Here is a 17732-nt window from a genome sequence, read left to right on the forward strand (position 1 = left end):
ATCACTTCCTGGTTCGTCACTACGCACGTGGTTATAAAGAGTAATAAAACTAAGCCTCACACACGTGGAGAATAAACTCCTCCCATATATCGTTACAATCCTGCACTTATTGGCTACATTTTCCATCAGTCATTTTGTTTCCATAATGCTACTGACTGGAAATAAAAGGTTTGAAATGAGAGGCGGAGCCTGCAGAGAGAGAGAGAGAGAGAGAGAGAGAGAGAGAGGAGACTCCACCCAAGATTTATACTCTTTTCCTTTTTTTTTTTTTATTTATTTTTTTTTTATTTTTTTTTTTTTGTGGTCTCAACAGTTTTGTAACACTATATTCTACCAGCCATATTTGTTTTTTGTCACCAAGATTTTTTTATGTGAAAGTTATTCAGAAATATATAAACACAAACACCAGCCGAAGTTCTGTGACGTAAACAGAGGAACAAACATCTAAATTACAACACAATTGTTTGTTTGGAGCAGAAATGCTTTACAGCATGTTGTTCACTGGACCCTTATCTTTCCTAATAAACGGGGATCAGCAGCAGTGGATGTGTTTGTGACTTGCTATTACAATAATAATGTGTGTAGTGCAGTTTTTTATGCATGTTGTTGTTGTGTACTGCTCACACACATTCAGCAAATACATTCAGTATATGTTTTCCATTAAAACACAGAGATCTGAAATCACTGCTTGAGGCTGAGAGCTTTAGAATGATGTATAGTCATGGTTACTCTTCTACCTTTTTATTTCATCTATTGCTAAACATTAACACCTGAACACTGGGATATTTGTTGCGCTCACGCAACCCAGAAGCCTAAGAGGTTAAAAGCCATAATCCTGTAACCTTCACTTTATTTCCTCTTCAATGCCATCGCCTCAGAACCAATTCTGTACTTCTTAATGATGTCCACGTGTCTCTGCACTGTTACTGCCTTATATTTATTCACTGTACACATGCTTACATATAAATCACCTGCTGTAAATATGATACATGTTTATCTGCACTTTTGCACGACTGCTACATTTTGCACTTCTGGTAGATGCCAAACTGCATTTTGTTGCTGTACCTGTACAATGCACTGACAATAAAGATCTATCGATCGATCTATCTATCTATCTATCTATCTATCTATCTATCTATCTATCTATCTATCTATCTATCTATCTATCTATCGCCTGCACCTTTTGATCTAAGTAGGTGTGGAGGATCATATTGGTACAGAAGTTCACTCAGATACTGCGGCGTAAGAGCGTTAAGTGCTTTTAGTTCTTATAAACCCCACAGTTATGGAACAACTTTCCAATCAGTGTTCGGGACTCAGACACAGTCTCAGTGTTCAAGTCGAGGCTGAACACATATTTATTTAGTGGAGTGTTTAGTCAGTAGGTGTTTGTGAGGTAAAGGAGCAGATCTGGAGGGATCATGGATATGGAGTGTTTGGTGAACTGGGATATTTGGATGCTGTCGTCTCCTCACTCTCACACGTTCACTCAGGTTTGTTGATGGTGGTGTGGTGGGTCGTCTCTTTTCATACAACAATAAAGACACTTAATAATCCATATCCTTCTCTTCCTGTCACCCTCTTCTCTCTCTCTCTCTCTCTCTCAGTCGAGTTAAACATGCTCCTGAGGTTCCAGTGATCACTGTTCCTGCTCCTCTTCCATCCGTGGATCTTCTCACTTCATCCTGGTCTGCCTCTGGATGATGTTCTCTTTGTTTGGAGGCGACTCTGTGCAGCTGGAGATGTTTCTCATCAACGCCTTGGGTGGTTCCATGTAAATCTGGAGTAAAAACAGGAGCTTTGAAGATTTGGACTGTAGTTAAAGTCAACAGTCTGCTACACGGACTCAGGACCACAGCTTCTTCTGATCTCCATCACTGCACCTCAACATCGTTTATCTGTAATAAATGGACATTCAGTGGAACCCAGATGAGGATGAGGTTCACTCTTGAGTCTGGTTCCTCTCAAGGTTTCTTCCTTCTGCATCTCAGGGAGATTTTCCTTCACCACAGTCTCCACCGACTTGTTCATCAGAGACAAACTTACACTTATAAAGAACATCTTCATTTTTATCTCCACATTATCTGTGTAAAGCTGCTCTGAGACCATGTTCATTATTAAAAGCTCAACACAAATAAACATGAACTGAATTGAATGTGAATGAGTGTGTGTGTGTGTGTGTGTGTGTGTGTAGCTGTAAATCGATGATTCCGAGACTCAGTACTGAACAGAAAGCAAAAAAGGAATGTTTTATTCTCCATCACTTCTTGTCACATCTTATTAACAAAACATATGACATCCAGTATTAATGCTCTTAACATTATAATTGCTCTTAATACTAATCAGAACAATAAATAAAAAGTAACTAATGTAAACAAAAAAACAGGCTGTTAGTCATTCTGCTCCTGCATCATCAGCAGCTGGTTCATACTGCAGCAACTGTTGAGAAACACGGAAACACACACACACACACACACACACACACACACACACACACACAGAGACACACAGAGACACACAGAGACACCGAGAGAGCGGGTTGTTGAGTGTGGATGTAACAGGAGTAGAAGAGTACAGTCAGTGAGTCTCTGACGCCATCTTGTGGCAAACTGAAATACCGCCGATGGCCATATCACCTCCTGTTACTTAGTTGTTGATGTTGTGACCATGTGAATTAGAAATGATGCATTTCCTGTTCTTGAGAACTGCATAATCATCATCCCTCAAACAACCCCAGCCTCTTCATTCCCAATCAAACCTGCCTGCTCTAACCAGGAAGAGGACTGCTGTACAGGAGGTCCAGATCCAAGTGTGTGTGTGAGTGAGAGAGAAGCTGCTTGTTAAATTAACTCATTAAGTAATATTTTAAAGTTATTTTAGAGTTGAATGGGCCAGGGTTATGTTTATATCTGAAGGAGATGGTGACTTTCCTCACCCGGTTCCTGAGCTCACGGTTCTCCTCCTGTAGCAGGTCATATTTCTGCTGCAGTTCCTCTAGGTTCCCTTGGAGAACCTCCACCTGGCTGGATTCTGGATCTCCTGCAGACAGGTGCTGCTTTATAAACCTAACAAATACTCACTAAGGATCAACAACCAGATGGATGGACACAATTAGTTCTATCCAGAATCCTTACACCTTATAGTGAGTGTGTGTGTGTTACAGAAACTAGTGAAAGATACTCCAAGGCATTGCTGGGTTTATCTGACTCCTCGTATAAGGCCACCAGCACTGTGGAAGTGAACAGGAGAAGAAGATTAGAGGTGGACATGTGAAGTTCAGGAGATATCATCATTAGAAGCACACACCATTAGTGAGACTGTCCAGAACCCCTGCCTTTTCCAGGTACCTCCTGAACTGCTCACGCTTCGACTCTGAGGCCTGGAAAACACACACACACACACACACACACACACACACACACACAGGGTCAGGAGAACATCTACCATCTACACCATGAATTTGTTTACTAAAATAACTAATACAGTTAAACTAATAATTATATACATTGTGTGGAAGTGGGTGATATATTTATAGTAAAATAAAGGAGTGTGTGTAATAAATAATAAATCAAACTTGTGTTTATAACCGGTAGCGGAGCCGCAGGGACGCGCACGCGCTGGTCTCCATTAGCATGTAGCAGCATGCTAACAGAAGCAGCGCCGGGACTGTATCGTGCGCGTGCAGACAAACTGAAGTACAGCGCAGATAAAACAGTCCCTGCAGCGCAGCACGACTCCACCCACACATACAGACTGTAAATAAAACACACTTACTCTGTAATGCGCCATTTCAACTTCTCTACAAATTAGCGCTTAGCTCCGGGTTTTCTACTGAACAACTTTCTCCGTGGCGCATGCGCACTGAGCGCGACACTACTGTGCGTTCACGGAAGACAACACGCGGTTGCCGTGGTTACTGCGCGACCAATCAGATGCGCGTACAGTCACCACGTCAGTTTGCAGCCGCTGAAGCATTTTTATTTGTATTTTTTATTTTTTTAATTAATGCCAAAAGAACAAGAGGTATTACATATTCATGTTAAATTAACACTTATTTACAGGGAGAAAATAAATAAATAAAAGTAATAATAAAAAATAATAATAAATAAACAAAACACTGTAAATAAAAAAGAAAATGACATAAATTTTAAAGTTTTCAGAGCAGTACATGTTTTCAGTGTTTTTTTGTTTCTTTTTTTTTTCAAGAGATTCATATACAAATTGAAGTCATTAATAAAATGGGAAAAGTTTGGTCTACATTAAACCCACTTTTTCTTATGAATATGGAATTTTCCTAATAAAACAAGCAAATGTATAATATATTGTTGTTCACAATTCAAGTTTTTACGTTCTGTATAAAACAGCACATCAAATATACATATTTCTATCCCACTTTCAATTTTTTTATTAATTTAGAATTCTATATCTTTCCAGAATAACCTTGAGTAAATACAATGAAAAAAAAGATGCAAAATGGTTTCTTTTTCTTGACCACAGAATTCACAGAAAAATGAAATATTCAGCTTAAATCTTTCCAAAACATGCTTAGCACAATCAATTCCATGGAGTATTCTGCAAGACACTTCCTTATTTTTGTTATTTATACAAAACCTGTTTGGCAGTTTCCATACTTTAACCCAAGAAATATAACCAAATAAAGAAGAGCAAAAAGAAGAGCAAAAAGAAGAGCAAAAAGAGTGTGCTGCAGGTAAAGATACAGAACAGAGAGCATTCCTTATTATCTTATTACAACACTATTGTTTTAAAACATCAACATTCTCAATAAAAATGCTCTTACACGGATTAACCACGTCGATTCCTTCTAAAATATAGTTTTTTAGAAGTATTGTCACACTCTTTGGAATTGCGGCAATAACAACAGCAAATTCTCCCGGTTTAACTGGTAATTGAAATTTTTGAAGAAATTCAGTATATGACAACAAGTAACCATGAGAATTAAATAAGTGTCTTACTATAAGAATACCTTCATTAAACCAAGTATAATAATATAAAGATTTGTTTTTAAATAATATATCTTTGTTATTCCATATGAAACAGTTGTGGGGTGAAAAATTGTGCTTATACACCAATCTCCATGCTAGCAGGGCTTGTCTGTGAAAACCGGCCAATTTAACAGGAATTTAAGATAAGATAAGATAAGATAAGATAAACCTTTATTCGTCCCACAGTGGGGAAATTTCTAAAACAGTTTTTATCCACAGAAAATTTACATTTCAACAAAAAATCAATGCCCCCCAGACTCTTAAACATATAATTAGAAAATACATTCCAAGGACCATCTCTATTCTTTATAAACTCTATTAACCATTTAATTTTAAATGTGCCATTAAGAGTATTATAATCTAAGACCTCTAATCCCCCCTGCTCTTAAGTATTACAAATGATCTCTTTTTTTAAAATAATGTGTTTTTTTCCTCAAAATAAAGTTATAAAGAATTCGATCTGGATCCTTAATAATCATGGAAGGAACTTCTAATGATAATGATGTATACACAGATCTAAATATACCTTCTGCCGTTGATAATAAAACCCTCCCAAATATTGCGAGGTCCCGCATTAACCACAAATGAAATCTCTTCTTAGTTTTCTCAATAATTGGCTCAAAATTTAACTGACTCCTTTGCTTTTCATTTTTACAAATTATTACACCCAAATTCGTTAGCGGATGTTTAACTGGAATATTGTCTATTTTCTTTAAGGGGAAATAATACAGATTTATCTAAATTCATTTTAAGGCCTGAAACAGCAGTCAATATTAAATCTTTGTGAGGTAGCATGAGCAAATCATCCTCAATAAAGTGGTTATAGTCAATCATGTTTAAAACTAGTCTAATGTTATTCCTAATATGACGTCTAAACCTTGCTTCAGTCTCCTAGCAAAAATCATTGCAAACAGTTTACTATCGATATTTAACAAACTAATAGGCCTCCAATTTTTAATGAGTAACTTGTCTTTATTAGGTTTGGGAATCAATGTTATAACTCCTTGTTTTACTGAAACCAGCAATTCACCATTTTGTAGAGCTTCTACAAATACTAACAACAAAAAGGGTGAAAGTTCTTTAGCAAAAGTCTTATAAAATTCTCCATTTAGTCCGTCGTTGCCTGGAGATTTGTTAGTCTTTAATAGGTTGCACTCTCTCACCACTTCGATATCTATTTCTTTATCACAAATATTCTGAAAGTTCTGGTTTATTTTTTTGGCATCACTCACCAAGCTATTTAGAAAAGTATCAATGCCGGAAGAGGCTGATACGGGGGAATACAAATTACTAAAAAACTGTGCAACATACAGTGAGGAAAATTATTTAGTATTTATAAAGTATTTGAACACCCTGCTATTTTGCAAGTTCTCCCACTTAGAAATCATGGAGGGTCTGAAATTGTCATCGTAGGTGCATGTCCACTGTGAGAGACATAATATAAAAAAAAATCCAGAAATCACAATGTATGATTTTTAAACTATTTATTTGTATGATACAGCTGCAAATAAGTATTTGAACACCTGAGAAAGTCAATGTTAATATTTGGTACAGTAGCCTTTGTTTGCAATTACAGAGGTCAAACGTTGCCTGTAGTTTTTCACCAGGTTTGCACACACTGCAGGAGGGATTTTGGCCCACTCCTCCACACAGATCTTCTCTAGATCAGTGAGGTTTCTGGCCTGTCGCTGAGAAACACAGAGTTTGAGCTCCCTCCAAAGATTCTCTATTGGGTTTAGGTCTGGAGACTGGCTAGGCCACGGCAGAACCTTGATATGCTTCTTACAGAGCCACTCCTTGGTTATCCTGGCTGTGTGCTTCGGTCATTGTCATGTTGGAAGACCCAGCCTCGACCCATCTTCAATGCTCTAACTGAGGGAAGGAGGTTGTTCCCCAAAATCTCGCAATACATGGCCCCGGTCATCCTCTCCTTAATACAGTGCAGTCGCCCTGTCCCATGTGCAGAAAAACACCCCAAAGATGATGCTACCACCCCATGCTTCACAGTAGGGATGGTGTTCTTGGGATGGTACTCATCATTCTTCTTCCTCCAAACAGGTTTAGTGGAATTATGACCCAAAAGTTCTATTTTGGTCTCATCTGACCACATGACTTTCTCCCATGACTCCTCTGGATCATCCAAATGGTCATTGGCAAACTTAAGACGTGCCTGGACATGTGCTGGTTTAAGCAGGGGAACCTTCCGTGCTATGCATGATTTCAAACCATGACGTCTTAGTGTATTACCAACAGTAACCTTGGAAACGGTGGTCCCAGCTCTTTTCAGGTCATTGACCAGCTCCTCCCGTGTAGTTCTGGGCTGATTTCTCACCTTCCTTAGGATCATCGAGACCCCACGAGGTGAGATCTTGCGTGGAGCCCCAGTCCGAGGGAGATTGACAGTCATGTTTAGCTTCTTCCATTTTCTAATGATTGCTCCAATCAACAGTGGACCTTTTTTCACCAAACTGCTTGGCAATTTCCCCGTAGCCCTTTCCAGCCTTGTGGAGGTGTACAATTTTGTCTCTAGTGTCTTTGGACAGCTCTAGGGTTAGGGTTAGGGTTAGGGTTAAGTGGGAGAACTTGCAAAATTGCAGGGTGTTCAAATACTTATTTTCCTCACTGTATTCCGAGATAATTGAGGAATTATCTACTAATTTATTGTTAATCCTTAATTTTGAAATTAAGGAAAAAACTCTGTTTCTTTTTTCAAGGCCGAAAAAATATTTCGTATTTTTTCCCTCTTTTTTTCTTTTTCTTTTTTTTCTTTTTTCTAGCCATTTAAGCCTGGTTCTGATAATTGCCCCTCGAGATTTATCCTCAGAAATTTTATCTAATTTTTGTAAATCACAATCAGTGAAAGCTTCGTTTTTTTTCTATATAAACTAAAATTACCTTTAATAATGAATTTTTCTTTAATTTTTTTATTTTTTGATTGCAATTTTCCTTCTTTGATAAATGCGGTTCTAATGTCAAACTTCAATAATTCCAATACTTTCCATACGTTTTTTCTAAATCTGCAGTTCTCCTATATTTTTCAATAATACCTTTAATATTTTCCTTTAAACCTTCATTTTCAAGTAAACTATTATTTAATTTCAAATAACCGCTATGTTTTTTGACTGATTTACCTTGTACCATATTTATTTTAATAAATATTCCTTTATGATCTGTCATTATTTGAGGTTCTATCAATACAGAGGTCACATTATTAGGTAAATCATTAGACACTAACCAATAGTCAATACGAGAATGCAGAGACGAGTGCTTATTACTCCATGTATATTCTTTCCTGTCTGGATACTTATAACGCCAAACTTCAGTAAGGCCCAGTCTTAAACATACACCAACCGACTCACTAGAAGGGCCCGGTCTAGCTTTATGAGGCCATCTATCAATAGTTTCATTAAACACAGTATTGAAATCCCCTCCCCAAATAACCCTGGCTGAAGGATATAGACCAATGAAATGCTGTATCCTAGATTCAATTTCCGAAAAAAATTTACTGTTGTTTTTTTTTGTTATTAGTGGCATAACAATTGACTAACACAAATTGTTCATTATCTTTATCTAACACAAGTAATATCCATCTACCACCATCATCTTTTTCGCCGTGTAATATTTGCCCTGTAAATTTATCTTGTAAAATAGCGCCACCTGCTGAGCAGTTGCTGCCAAATGACAACCAAATCTCTTTTCCCCACTGATTTTTCCAAAACCCAACATCTGAAGGACATGCATGCGTTTCCTGAATTAAACAAAAATCAACATATTTCTTTTTGCAATACAAAAAGAAAGCTTTTCTCTTCACGAGATCACGAATACCTGGTAGCATCACTTCCTGGTTCGGGAACAGCACCATGCAGGACAGGCGAGCCCTCCAGAGGGTGGTGCGTTCAGCTGAACGTACCATCCACACTGAGCTCCCTGACCTGCAGGACATCTACAGCACGCGGTGCAGGACCAGAGCCAGGAAAATCGTGAAGGACCTCAGCCATCCCAACAATGGACTCTTTTCTCTGTTGCGTTCGGGGAAACGCTTCCGCTCCCTGAAGGCGAACACAAAGAGAATGAGGAGGAGCTTCTTCCCGCAGGCCATTCGGTGTTTAAACCAGGAAACACCCAGGATCTAAAAACTGGCCCACTCTCTCCATCATCACCCTTTTTTCCCCTGCACAATCACACTTTTCGTGCTACGGCATATTATACACTGGACTTGCACAGCACAGTGCACTTTTCATTTTCTTTTTCATATTTATTTCATATTTCTTATATTCTTATTTTTATACCACACCATTCCGCACAAGGTCACTTTACACCACACCTTACTGCACACGGACACTCATGGACAATCAAAAACCATGCCTAACTTGTTTACTGTTTACTGTTGTTTACTGGTTAACTGCACACTGCCATAAACATTTTCTGTGTATGTGTATATATAAGTATATATGTATATATACATATATATTTATATATCTTGATATCTCTATTTATCTGCCTTTTTCTTACTATATTTTTCTTTAAATTTTATTATATTTATATTTTTATTCCCCTTTTTTACCCTATTTTATTCCCTCATGCCGGACCGTCGTTAAAAGCATTTCACTGCATGTCGTACCCTGTATGTATGTGTATGTGACAAATAAAATTTGATTTGATTTGATTTGACCTCTGGCATTAATAGAAAATAAAGAAAGAGACATAAATGTTGAAATGATTACTTCAAAAAAAGAACTACAAGAGTCAATTAACGTCTAAACTATAAACTATTAAATAACAGGATTCTCACAAATAACATCCAAAAATTCTTGCTAAACTATGCATATATTTCGTTCCGAACAAAGATCACTATATTATTATTAACAATGCTACCGATTTCAGACTGCAGCGAGCCGATCAAAATTATGTAGCTCCATTATCATCTTCAGGACGAATCTCTCTACCATCGACGAAAGCCCTCCCTCCGCTGAAATACGAATTTTTGCCTTCTTTCCTTGCTCTCTCCACAGTCAGGCCAAAGTCGATTCCGTGCTTCTCTGTCGAAAGCAGTCAGGTCCTCCTTAAACCACAGCCCCTTCGTGAATAGATACTCGTTGTTCTTTGAGTCTCTCCAAATTAAATCCCTAGCTGTACGAGAAATGAATCTTATGTTCACCGGTCTTGGTTTCACTTTTCTGTCCACATCCGAGGTTTTAAGTCGGCCCAGACGGTGTGCCACATCCAAACCTTCTCCTACAATATGTTTATCTGTGCCCGAAACCACCGCTTTGCATACTTCCATGGACCTCATTTTAACATTCTCGTTGGATTGTTCGGACAGCCCATACAAACGCAGGCACCACCTGCGGCTGTAGCGTTCCTGTGATCCGGAATTTTTATGTGCATTTCTTTGACCTTTCTTTCCATGAGAGTATTCGCATTTTTTAGCATTTCGTTTTCTTTCTGCAAAACTATCACATCATCATGCACTGAAGTAAGAGATTTTCCTAAGGCTTCAATGTTGGAAGAATTTTCTTTAACCATTCTTTCAAGCTGATCGGATCTCTTAAAGCATTTCACTGCATGTCTTACCCTGTATGTATGTGTATGTGACAAATAAAATTTGATTTGAAATTTGATTTGTTTGATTTGATTTGATTTCATTAATTTTCTCTGAGAGAATTCGAATGATATTCTCCTGCACATCACTCAAAGAAAGCTTACTTTGATTAGCAGATGAGTCAACAACATATTTCTGTCTTTTGGGAGGCTGATTTTTGCTTGGTGTAGTTCGACAAGAATTAAATTTCCTCCGCTTTTAACTTTACAGGTATAAGAGTGAGTATCGTTAAAACCTCTCTTCTCCTTTACAGCATTGAGCTCCATCTCTGTGCCAAGATCCTCCGGCATTTCACTGAGTTACGTAGCGTAATTGTTGATGATTTACTATTATCAAGTCGTGCTATTCCAACATCTATATTAATCAAATTCTGCAACTATAAGCAACATATAGATAGAATTTACCAACTTTATACTATTTGCATATTCATTTGTGAGAAATACCCAAATTGTTCATCAGCTCACAAGGCCAAGACTTTCCACGGCGCCATCTTGCCCCGCCGCTGTAGCATTTAGATTTAGTGCCGAAGTCATAATTACGTCATCGCGCCGGCTGGAGGCGGCCAATACAAATCAGCACAGAGTCAGAATCAGAGTCAGAATCAGAGTCAGAATCAGAATCAGAGTCGATACACAAGGAAAACAAATGCCATGTGTTGGTGGCAGAATCGACGGAGTACATGTTAAAAATAGAAATTTCACATCTTCTTTTTAAGGCTGCTCCTGTGAGAGGTCACCACAGCGGATCATCCGTCTCAGCACTACACATACCTACTGAAATGGCAATGAAAAATTAAAATATTGGGATTGATGGGAATTTTCAAGAAATTAAGGGGAATGAATGGGAAATTTGGGGAATTGTATACAAATTGTATCAAATACAAAAATACAGTGGTAATTTAAATATTAGTAAAAGATAACACAAGTGAACAACATGCAGTTTTTAAATAAAGGTTTTAATTATTGAGGGGAAAAAAAATCCAAAACTACATTGCCCTGTGTGAAAAAGTGTTTGCCCCCTAAACTTAGTAACTGGTTGGGCCTTTAGCAGCAACAACTGCAATTAAGCGTGTGTGATAACTTACACTGAGTCTGTTTCTGCGATGTGGAGGAATTTTGCTCCACTCATCTCTGCTGAATTGTTGTAATTCAGCCACATTGTAGGGATTTCCAGCATGAACCCCCTTTTTAAGGTCATGCCACAGCATCTCAACAGGATTCAGGTCAGGTGCTAGTTAAGGTGGTAAATGACTGTTATTGGCCTCTGATCAGGGTTTTGTCTCTTTACTTGTTTTGCTCGACCTCAGTGCAGCTTTTCACACCATTGATCATCATCTCCTGCTTGCTGGACTGGAGAACGTTGTAGGAATAAAGGGAACAGCTCTCTCTTGGCTCAGGTCTTATTTGACTGATCGCTATCAGTTTGTTGATGTAAATGGTGAGTTCTCCACACTCTCTGAGGTAAAGTTTGGTCTTCCACAAGCATCTGTCTTAGGCCCTCTGCTTTTCTCTTTATATATGCTGCCTCTTGGTAAAATGATTCATAAACATGGGATTCGCTTCCATTGCTATGCTGATGATACACAGCTGTATATTTCAGCAAAGCCAGATGAGAGAGATCAGCTTAACAATGTTGAGAAGTGTGTAAAGGACATTAGACAGTGGATGCTTAATAACTTTCTTCTGCTCAACTCAGATAAGACAGAAGTACTTTTACTAGGACCACATGCAGCTAGAAATAAACATTTAAAGACCTCGGTGTGATTATTGACCCGAGTCTTTCCTTTGAGTCTCACGTGAATAATATCACCAGGATCTCCTTCTTTCACCTTAGAAATATTGTTAAAATTAGAAATATGATGTCGTTACAGGATGCAGAAAAACTAGTTGATGCTTTTGTAACATCTAGATTAGACTACTGTAACGCTTTACTGTCTGGGTGTTGGAGTAAGTGCAGAAATAAGCTTCAGTTAGTTCAGAATGCAGCAGCAAGAGTCCTCACTAGATCTAGAAAATATGATCACATCAGCCCTGTTTTAATCATCTACACTGCTCCCAATTCCATCTCACACTGATTATAAAATACTACTACTGACGATAAAGCACTTAACGCCTCACGCGCAGTATCTGAGTGAACTTCTGTACCAGGATGATCCTCCACGCCTACTTAGATCAAAAGGTGCAGGCTATTTGTTGGGTCCTCAAATAATGAAGACTCCAGCAGGGGGCAGATCTTTCTCTTATAAACCCCACAGTTATGGAACAGCCTTCCAATCAGTGTTCGGGACTCAGACACAGTCTCAGTGTTCAAGTCGAGGCTGAACACATTTATTTAGTGGAGTCTTTAGTCAGTAGGTGTTTGTGAGGTAAAGGAGCAGATCTGGAGGGATCATGGATATAGAGTGTTTGGTGAACTGGGATATTTGGATGCTGTCGCCTCCTCACTCTCACACGCTCACTCAGGTTTGTTGATGGTGGTGTGGTGGGTCGCCTCATCCCAGAGATCCTCATGTCTGTGTTTCCTTCTGCTTCTCCCTTTTAGTTCTGCTGCTACAGTGAATCTTACCAGAGTCCAAACTGCACAGTGACATTAACTTTCATACAACAATAAGGAGACTTAATAATCCATATCCTTCTCTTCCTGTCACCCTCTTCTCTCTCTCTCTCTCTCTCTCTCTCTCTCTCTCTCTCTCTCTCTCTCTCTCTCTCTCTCTCTCTCACTCCTCTTCTCTCTCTCTCTCTCTCTCTCTCTCTCTCTATCTCTCCCTGTCACCCCTCTTTTTCTCTCAGTCGAGTAAAACATGCTTCTGAGGTTCTGTCCACTTCGTCCTGGTCTGCCTCTGGATGATGTTCTCTTCGATTGGAGGCGACTCTGTGCAGCTGGAGATGTTTCTCATTAATACCCATGAAATCCTGGAGTAAGAACAGGAGCTTTGAGGATGGATTTGGACTGTAGTCAACAGTCTGCTACACTGACTCAGGACTACAGTTTGCTTTGATCTCCATCACTGCACCTCCACATTGTTTATCATCGGTGGCACCCAGAAGAGGAAGAGGTTCCCTCTTGAGTCTGGTTCCTCTCAAGGTTTCTTCCTTCTGCATCTCAGGGAGTTTTTCCTTTACCACAGTCTCCACCGACTTGTTCATCAGGGACAAACTTACACTTATAAACAACATCTTCATTTTTATCTCCACATCATCTGTGTAAAGCTGCTCTGAGACCATGTTCATTATTAAAAACTCATTACAAATAAACGTGAATTAAATTGAACTAATAACAAACATACAATTGCATAAAGCATCAATGTTTGTCCATGACCATGTTTATTAGAGTATTAAAACCATAAAAAGTATAAATTTAAGGTACATTTAGAACAGATACAAATGATTAAGTTGTAATTAACCGTGAGTTAACTCATGACAATCATGATTCTTCCTCTTCTTCTTCTTTCAGCTGCTCCCATTAGGGGGCGCCACAGCGGATCATCTGCCTCCGTACCCCCCTGTCCTCTACATCTGCCTCTTTTACACCAACTACCTGCATATCTTCTCTCACCACATCCATAAACCTCCTCCTTAGTCTTTCTCTTTTCCTCCTTCCTGGTGTCTCCATCCTCAGCATTCTCCTACTTATATACCCCATGTCCCTCCTCTGCACATGTCCAAACCATCTCAATCTCACCTCCCTCACCTTGTCGCCAAAACATCCTACATGTGCTGTCCCTCTAATAAACTTATTTCTAATCCAGTCCATCGTCGTCACTCCCAATGAACATCTCAACATCTTCAGCTCTGCTACCTCCAGCTCCACCTCCTGTCTTTTACTCAATGCCACTGTCTCTAATCCATACAACATCTCAGGTCTCACCACAGTCCTATAAACTTTCCCTTTCACTCTCACAGATACTCTTCTATCTCAAATCACTCCTGCTATCACTCTTCTCCACCCACTCCACCCTGCCTGCACTCTTTTCTTCACTTCTCTAACACACTCTCCATTACTCTGCACTGTTGACCCCAGGTACCTGAACTCCTCCACCTTCTCCACCTCTTCTCCCTGCAACCGCACCCCTCCACTGCCCTCCCTCTCATTCACACACATGTACTCTGTCTTACTCCTACTGACTTTCATTCCCCTTCTCTCCAGCGCATACCTCCACCTCTCCAGGATCTTCTCCATCTGCTCCCTACTTTCACCATAATTGGTGAGATTAAACATTTTAATTGATTGACAGCCCTAATATTAATATGATGAGGTTCAGTTACCAGCGTGACACTAAAACAGATGGTAATAATGAAATGAAACTTTTTACTGAAAAACATTTCAGAGCCCAAACTTCTTTACTTTAACTTGAGTAATAAAGTGCAGTTAGAACTTCAACTTTTACCCAAGTCTTTTTTAACATGAATATCTGCACTTCTGCTTAAGTGAAAGATGTGTGTACTTTTGCCATCTCGGAAAGTTCTGGAGTTCTTCCTTTAGCTGTGTGACCAGCCGTAAGGATCTCAGTCCCATCACCTCTTTCAGTTCTTCAGCTGATTTCCTGCCTCCCATGCTTGCAGCTGCCCGAGCTTTACGATGACGTTCCTCAGTAAGTATGTTTGTATATTCACTGAGGACAGCAATCTGGATGAGATCATCAGGTTGAAGAACAGAGGTTCTTCGGGTGCCCATTGTTTTAGCATGTCTATGTTTCTTTCAATAATTACCACCTTCTTCTTTCAGGTGAGTACCATTTATTTGTAGAATGGTGTTTTCAGGCTTTTCCTACACCACATCTGTATTGAAAGTCTTTGTGCAGCTTGTATTCTGAATTACCGTTTTTGCTTCAAACTGTGGTCCTCAGCACATTATAGCAGACTTTTGACATTAATTGCAATCCAAATTCATCCTCAAAGCTCCAATGTTGCCATGTAATCTCAGAGCCATTAATGTGGAACCATCCCCAAAAAATACCACAGACATGATGGATCTCTGGGATAGGAGACCAAATTTCTCTTTGGTTGTAATTACAGTATAAGCATCAGTTCCTGACTGTTTATAAAATGTATAGAGTATGGGAGCCACAGAGTCTCCTCAGATAGCAGTGTTTTTAAGACCTTCAACTAGGAACTGAGTGAAATTTGACCTGCTGAGGGTTTAATTGTCCAGGTCATCCTATATAAATAAAATAAAATGTCAAAACAGTAGTTCCATATTAGCATGACCCTGAAAATAAGCTAACCCTAACCCTTGCTCCTCTAAACAAGTTCATCATTTCCTCTCTGCTCCACTAGGTAAAGCTACACAATGAATAAACTTTATTTATCTATTTTGCTTGTGTGAGCATGAAAACCAAATGATTTTGATGTATGGATGAATTGGAAGGATAAATTAGTTAGATGGATGGATAAATTAATATTTTAAATGAATTAGATGAATTGGATGGATGGATGGATGGATGGATGGATGGATGGATGGATGGATTCAATAACGTAAATCAGTTTTATTTGTGTAGAGTCTGTGGTCATTTTCCCAAAGCAGCTTCACAAAGATAAAGAGGTTATAAAGTTTGGAATGTAGAAGTTTAGTGTCTATAAGTTTGTTCCCTATACGTTTCTACCTAACGAGTGATCCAGTTTTGACTGTGGTGAAGGATAAACTTCCTGAGATGGTATGATGAAGAAGTGTGTAAAGGATCCAGACTCAAAAGGGAACCTCATCCTAAACACTGACATTACAGTTCCATCAGTGTTGAGGTTATAAACTGTTCGGTGATGACGTTTACACACAGAACTGTTCATGCAAACTGTGGTCCTGAGCACATTTTAGCAGACTGTTGATATTAATTACAGTTTAAATCCAAACTCCAAGTTCTTCATGATCAGTAACATAGATTGTTATGCTGTTCATGTGGAATCATCTCCTGAGTGTCTCCAACTGAAGAGAACTCCATCCAGAGGCAGAGCTTCAGGAAAAATTGGCAAAACAGAAGAGAAGAAAGGGAGATAAATACTGATCACTGGAACCTCAGCATGTTTAATGAATGTGTGTGTGTGAGAGAGATAAGTGAACGTGTGTGTGTGTGTGTGTGTGTGTGTGTGTGTGTGTGTGTGTGTGTAAGAGAGAGAGATTAGTGAACAGGTGTGAGAGATTACCAGAACCAAGAAATATGATCACATCAGCCCTGTTTTAATCATCTACACTGCTCCCAATTCCATCTCACACTGATTATAAAATACTACTACTGACGTATAAAGCACTTAACGCTCTCACGCTGCAGTATCTGAGTGAACTTCTGTACCAGTATGATCCTCCACGCCTACTTAGATCAAAAGGTGCAGGCTATTTGTTGGTACCTCAAATAATGAAGACTACAGCAGGGGCAGATGTTTCTCTTTCTCTTGTTTCTGAGGTAAAGGAGCAGATCTGGAGGGATCATGAATATAAATTGTTCAGTGAACTGGGATATTTGGACATTCGGTGCCACCGTTTGGAGCCTGCATTCTTTCTGATTTAACAATTTAAGATTTACCTATAGGATTAATAAAGTACACACACTATCACATACGCAAAATGTAACACATTGTAACACACACACACAGCTCTCAGTGTATAATATCACACACACACTATCACTTACACACACGCACACATATAACTAACTAACCCTAATACTAAAGTATGAGGAATGCATGTCACTGATAATAGAAAAAAAAAGAAAAAGAAAAGATAAAGATAAACATTAGTCCAAGCATTGTCTTCTAATTGGACACTAAAGATAACTTCGTCTCCACGTCTCTAAACAATATCATAATATTTACCTTCACTTTCCCCACTGTGGTTTCTGTTACAATGGAGCAGAAAAAGCTTTGTTATTCATGAAGGACATGATGGTGTCGAATCAGCAGGACAGGGTTCACAGTCACTTCTGCTGAAGATAACACACACACACACACACACACACACACACACACATTTACATTTGGCATTTAGCAGACGCCCTTATTCAAAGGTGACGTACAAAAGTGCTTTGAGTCTCTAGCAATGAATAAATCTACACTGGTACACAAGATTATAAACTTAATATAAATATATATAGGTGTGTGTGTGTGCGAGCTGTATGTATTATGGGTATGTGCGAGGGT

At 38.9% G+C, this 17732-nt stretch overlaps 1 protein-coding gene and 1 pseudogene across 2 annotated transcripts; both read right to left on the minus strand.

The window, feature by feature from the left end:
- LOC124392074 overlaps positions 1–17732 on the minus strand; it is a 57337-nt pseudogene that overhangs the window by 17241 nt on the left and 22364 nt on the right.
- On the minus strand, positions 2225–3928 carry LOC124392193 (MYC binding protein). Of its 2 annotated transcripts, none has more exons than XM_046858958.1 (5): positions 3775–3928; positions 3307–3379; positions 3181–3229; positions 2936–3065; positions 2225–2439 (listed from the first exon to the last, which is right to left on the minus strand). In XM_046858958.1, the coding sequence occupies exons 1-5, from the start codon at positions 3787–3789 to the stop codon at positions 2395–2397; spliced, it is 312 nt and encodes a 103-aa protein (XP_046714914.1). In that variant the 5' UTR covers positions 3790–3928; the 3' UTR covers positions 2225–2394. The 2 variants fall into 2 exon arrangements, with proteins under 2 accessions (XP_046714914.1, XP_046714913.1); XM_046858957.1 differs by lacking the exon at positions 3775–3928 and adding an exon at positions 3588–3699.

The sequence above is a fragment of the Silurus meridionalis genome, chromosome 10 (genome assembly GCF_014805685.1).
Source record: "Silurus meridionalis isolate SWU-2019-XX chromosome 10, ASM1480568v1, whole genome shotgun sequence".
In the NCBI taxonomy this organism is placed as follows: Eukaryota; Metazoa; Chordata; class Actinopteri; order Siluriformes; family Siluridae; genus Silurus; species Silurus meridionalis.

Coding starts and splice junctions, on each gene's coding strand:
- LOC124392193 (XM_046858957.1), bottom strand. CDS start 3,644: ATGCTGCTACATGCTAATGGAGACCAGCGCGTGCGCGTCCCTGCGGCT. Junction 3,230..3,306: donor TCTGGACAGTCTCACTAATG/GTGTGTGCTTCT, acceptor TCACTTCCACAG/TGCTGGTGGCCTTATACGAG. Junction 2,440..2,935: donor ACCGTGAGCTCAGGAACCGG/GTGAGGAAAGTC, acceptor GTTTCTCAACAG/TTGCTGCAGTATGAACCAGC.